At 38.8% G+C, this 5,323-nt stretch overlaps 1 protein-coding gene across 3 annotated transcripts in view; it reads left to right on the forward strand.

The window, feature by feature from the left end:
• The window catches only part of LOC107710277 (protein disulfide-isomerase), a 22,533-nt gene extending 18,326 nt beyond the window's left edge, over nt 1-4,207 (forward strand). For 2 of the 3 annotated variants that reach the window (XM_016515004.1, XM_016515003.1), the window contains exons 10-11: nt 552-662; nt 2,898-4,207. In XM_016515004.1, the coding sequence (XP_016370490.1) occupies nt 552-662; nt 2,898-2,960 (174 nt within the window). In that variant the 3' untranslated portion in view covers nt 2,961-4,207. The remainder of the gene's footprint in view (nt 1-551; nt 663-2,897) is intronic. The other variant, XM_016515005.1, reaches the window with a different exon arrangement.
• Nucleotides 4,208-5,323: the final 1,116 nt, after the last annotated feature.

Genomic DNA, 5,323 nt, shown 5'->3' on the forward strand with positions numbered 1-5,323 from the left:
CCAAGTTCAGCCCCCCCCCCCCCTTTTTTCACTTGGATGCTGCCCTGGCAAAGTAATTTGCTGATAATACGGTAATTAGCCTACAGACTTAGAAATGCTCAGATATAGCTTGCCTCACAACACGTGCAAAGGAAGCAAGACACTCCCGACCCAGTGAATTCACTGCTTGTCTAGATCCTGAGAGCTCTAGAGGTGCTGCATGGATCTAATTCTAGAATTAAAACCTCATCCATAGTCCATATGTTTTGAGGAAACCGAGCACTGATTAGAAGACATGTTGACAAAAGACCACCATTTAGTTGTTAGTAAACGAGTGATGGGTTACCATAAGTTTCTTCTAAAAATTTATCTTGGCTAGAGCCCAGTTTTGCAAGGTCACCCAGCTATGACCGACACCATAAACAAGTTACCAAGATGTCTTGTACAGTTTCCTGACTCTTGCAAACAAATGCCCATTTGAAAAGTATGGGTGGATGAGTAATAATAATGTGTTTTTTATTTTTTATTTATTTTTTTTCCTTCTCTTGTTTCCTCCCCCCGCCTTTCTGTAGGTAATAGACTACAATGGTGAGAGAACGCTAGATGGATTCACAAAGTTTTTAGAGAGTGGAGGAAAAGAAGGTGGTGCTCCAGCACGAGATGATGAGGACGAGGAATCTGATGTATGTATAATTTGGTTGCTATTTAACTTTTTTCCAATCGTTTGGTTTAACTAATTGAATTGTTAGTTTTCATACCATAAATATACCATACCATAATTTCAATTGGAAATCTGCCAGCTTTGGCCACAGACAAATCTCTTTCTGCTTAGTTGATGTGTTACTTCAGTAATTAAACTTTTCGAAGTGTTATGCATGTGCACATAAATTAATTTTTTTTTTAAATGCAATGACCTAAAGCTGATACTTCACCAATAGTTGACATAATTAGTTGTAAGCTTGAAGAGTTTGCTTATGGAGCTGCAGTTGTTTGCTGTCAGTCTCATGTGCATTCCTGGCTCTGGTCCTCCTCTGCAGGGGGTAAAAGACCCTGCTTGCAAATCTGTCAGTCAGGCACTTGCCAAGAACCTGAGTGATGCAGAGTCCATTAAAGTGGCCCAGTTTCTCCATCAACCTTGAAGTTTTAGCTTGATTCAGGGAGATGTGTGTGCACATAAGATGCAAGCATTTACATTAATGTTTTCAGTGTATTTTTCAGATTCTTGATGCTGATTTCCTTTAATTTCTGACACCCAAATGAAATGTCTGAAAATATAACTGCCTACTGCATGACACTTTGCTTCTTAAGATTCAGAAGTTACTAAGGATAAACCTTTTCACAGTTTTATCATTAGGACATAATCAGTATTTCTTTTTGTAAGTACAATGATTGTATTTGCCAACAGTTTGCTCTGCACCAATTAATATTAATCCATAAAGAATGCAGGAGTATAATACTGGTCCTGGAGTAATTGTTCTCTAGAAATGTTTCCTTGCTCGCATTATAGTCTGGGGTAGTCTCTCCTTAAAAGCATGACTTTAACCTTTCTGTGAGGTCTGCTTTTCAAATATTTAAAGTTAGCATGGGATGGGTGATCTTCCCAAAATATCCAGAGAATATCCAGACTGGATAGTCTATGGACTTATCTATTTGAACAATTTGTAGCAATATTGCATTAAACAGTCAGTTGTCAAAATGGTCATTAAAAGCGGAGTTAAATTTCAAAACACTGCATAGTCTTCACTGTATGAATTAAATATACATTGATGATACTATTGAAGCTACTAAAGTTATTCAGTCAAGAGCAGTGAGTGATGATTTTATTTATTTTTGTCATTTATTGTTTGAGTAACATTAATGACACAAAGCCTAATGCAAATACCTGCTGCTGTTTAAGACCAAATGCATGGATCTAATACTGATACATAGCAGATTTCTTTCCCAACTGTTAGTTCACTTAAGACATAAATGAATATCTTCATGTAAATACATGCCAAGATGGACATTTTAACATTTGTGTATATTTGACCGAGACGGAGCAAAACAACGTGGATGAGCAAAGTACACTTGGAGTTTCAGACATGTGCCTAAATGGAGTGCACATGCAGAAAGCGACTGGGGGAAGGAAATGAAGCTAAAATGATAAAAAATTGTGAGATCGCCCACCCCCAAGTTAGAATAAACACTACGGTTGTCAACTACTAAATCCCACTAGTCAAGCTAAATCACCAGTCTTTCATTATTTTATTAGTTGGTAATTTTTTATTTTTTTTTCACTTCCACCCTCCTTTCCTACCAAGCTGTCTTGCTGGCTTCACTGATGTCCAGATCACATTATACCAATGGCCAATTTTTATTTTATCTACTTATTTTTGTTCATTCTTAACCATTCGGCTTAAAGATTCTGGAGTTTATCACACAGTTTAGGCACAAACTGTGACCACAGGAATCCATCCAGAGAAATGCTTCTAGGAAGTTTAATTTTAGAACATTGTCATTGCCACTAATGCCCAACACAGCTGTTATAGCTGTTTACCTTCCAGTGCCCCCACCATGATCCCCCCTCCCCACCACCACTGACTGTACTAAGTCAGTCAACATTAGCTAGTCCGCACGTCCCAGCTATGAGGAAAGGACTTTGCAACCGAACACTGCTGGTGATAACACATCTCAGCCCTCTGAACGTCTCATGTCGGTTGCACTTGCTTTGCAACAGGGATTACTGGCATGTTTGTGACGGGGCAGATTTGTTTTGCTGAATTGGAGTCATGCTAGTACACATGGCTTTATGGTAGGGATGACTATGATTGGTGTGAAAACATTTGTTTTGGTAAGCAAATATCCAAGTTGTTGCCGTTGCACTAAAATGTGTCTGTTTTTACATGTATTCTAAAAAGAGTGTCTCATTCTTTCCACAGGATCTGGATCTTGATGCAGAGGAGGATGATTCAGATGTGGAAGAGGGACACGATGAGTTATAAGAGTCAGGAGGAAAAGGCAAGACAAACCCCTTCACCACCACCACCTCCACTTTAAACCTCCCTGTCTGTGAACACTAAAGCTTTTCCTACCTAATCCAACTGGGCGTTACAGGGTCCTCTGTCAGCCAGTAGTCATTACCAGTCCAACCCAACCATCTGCAGCCCAGAGAAGTGCCTCTCTGCCCACAACTTTATCTCTTTTGAAGTGTTTTACTGTACAGTTCTTTTTGCATTAAAGTGTATTTGGTTTTTAGGTTTAATTCTAATGGTAATGTTGAACTACTCTTTATACCTGCCCACTGCCTCCTTTTGTGATCCGGGGGCTCAGTGTTAAGATTTTGCAGTTTAATACTGGAAATACTCTCCTGATGAAGGGGGAGGCAGTTATTCTGCCTTAAATCTGTGATATGAATGAGTGGACGTTTCAGGGCAGAGGGGCTATGTCATTCACCATTGGGTGGACATGAAATTATAATAGCTGCTATTACAGTGTGAACAAAACTTAGCCGAGACCAAACCTTCCCTGTTTCAATAGTCAAATCACATTTTCATATTCCTTATTTTCCAAATTAACACCTGCTACTGAATTATTTTTTAAAGCTGTAAAAGTTTTTACTTTTATTTAATTTTATTTAATTTTTTTTTAAATAATCTTACATACATAAGGGCCCAGAAACAGCACTTTTGTTGAATTACCTGGGGCAGAGTTGGCCCTCTCAGCTTTCTGGTCATCTGGGAGGATGATTTGAAACCTTGTTTTGCACTTCATTTAGTGCCATCAGAGATTCCATATCAGTTACTGAAATGAAGATTTATCTTTTAAGGACAATAACTCACCCATACCCTTCCTGCTCTCCATCGCTTTAGTGGAAGATTCCTTCCACCTGGAGGTATGATGCCAGTTGATGATGTCTGAGTGGTCAGTGTGACGGGGAGGAGAAAGTGTGCTTGTAACCAACTTATTCAGTCTTTTTTCCCCTTCTTATGCCAGGGTTCAGGGTTGTGCGTGTGTATGTGATTTGGTTAACCCTCATGTTGTCTGTCTTTATTTTTCTAGGAGGGGTGAATTTCAGGGGTGGGTTCCTAAACCCTCCCTTAAAAGAGCGGGAGGGTTTAGGAATTCTATTGGGAGGGATTTGGGTTTTGAAATTAGTCAACATGTTTGAGACCAAGCATTCCATTGCAATGCATTGAAATTGATTGATAATGTAAACTGGTGGCCAAATAAACAACAAAATGGTGATAAATGTGTGTGGTGTTTTATTTAATTGCTGTTTAGACCCTATTCTAGACCGCTCCTCATCTAGCCCCTGTGTGCAGTCAAAATCCAGAAAGATTATTCCGCTATTTATGGAGCAATATGCAGTTTCTAATGTTTGGCGCTTTTTTTAATTCTAACACAAAATCGTTCTCTCTTTCTCTCCCCTGTCCCTCATTCTTTCTCCCATATAGACTATTTTCTGGTTGATAATGAATTACTTCCGTTGGTTAGCTCACATACTTGTAATACTATTGTTATTTCAGACCATGCTGCTGTTACATTTGACCTGGCTTTACCAGACCTGTCCCGGTCTCCTTGGCATTTTATCTCCTTGCTCAATGATCCTGATTTTTATAGCGGTTATTAATGATCGTATTGACCTTTTTATTCCCACAAATATTTCCCTGGGCATTTTAGCGAAGACTATTTGGGAGGCATGTAAGGCGAGGCATTAAGGGGAGAAATTATTTCATATTCGGCTTACAAGAGAAAAGTGACTAATGAAAGGAGAGCTAATCTTTCTAACACTTTGGCAGATTTCCAGTCTAAATGTGTTCATTCTACAAACTACAAGACTTTAAGTTTCTCATAAAAGCAGGGTTTGATTTACTTAATACAAATGAGGCAACTGAAGCTCTACATAAGACTTACTGCAATTATGAGTTCGGTGATAAATCAAGTAAACTGCTTGTATCAGTCTGCTGTCTCGCACCTCATTACTCAAATTTCCAATGCCATTGGGTCTTCAGTTAATCCACTAACTATTAATGATGAGTTCAGAAACTTTTACACCTCCATGTATACCCTGTAATACATCACTGAAGAGGTTCAATTCAATAACTTTTTCAGTTCCCTAAATGTGCCTTGCATTTATCCTGATATCTCCTCAAATTTAGTAGCCCCTCTTACATTAAATGAAATTGACTGCTCTTAGTCGATTGCAGAATGGCAAATGCCCAGGGCCTAATGCATTTCCTGCAGAATTTTTAAAGACATTCTCTGAAAAATTATCACCTCTTTTGCATAACGTTTAATGAGTCCTACAGCTCCGGTATCCTCCCTCTTTACAGCAGGCTATTTCCCTTATTCTTAAGAAAGATAA

Source organism: Sinocyclocheilus rhinocerous, unplaced genomic scaffold (genome assembly GCF_001515625.1).
Source record: "Sinocyclocheilus rhinocerous isolate Xijiao unplaced genomic scaffold, SAMN03320098_v1.1 scaffold567, whole genome shotgun sequence".
Lineage (NCBI taxonomy): Eukaryota > Metazoa > Chordata > Actinopteri > Cypriniformes > Cyprinidae > Sinocyclocheilus > Sinocyclocheilus rhinocerous.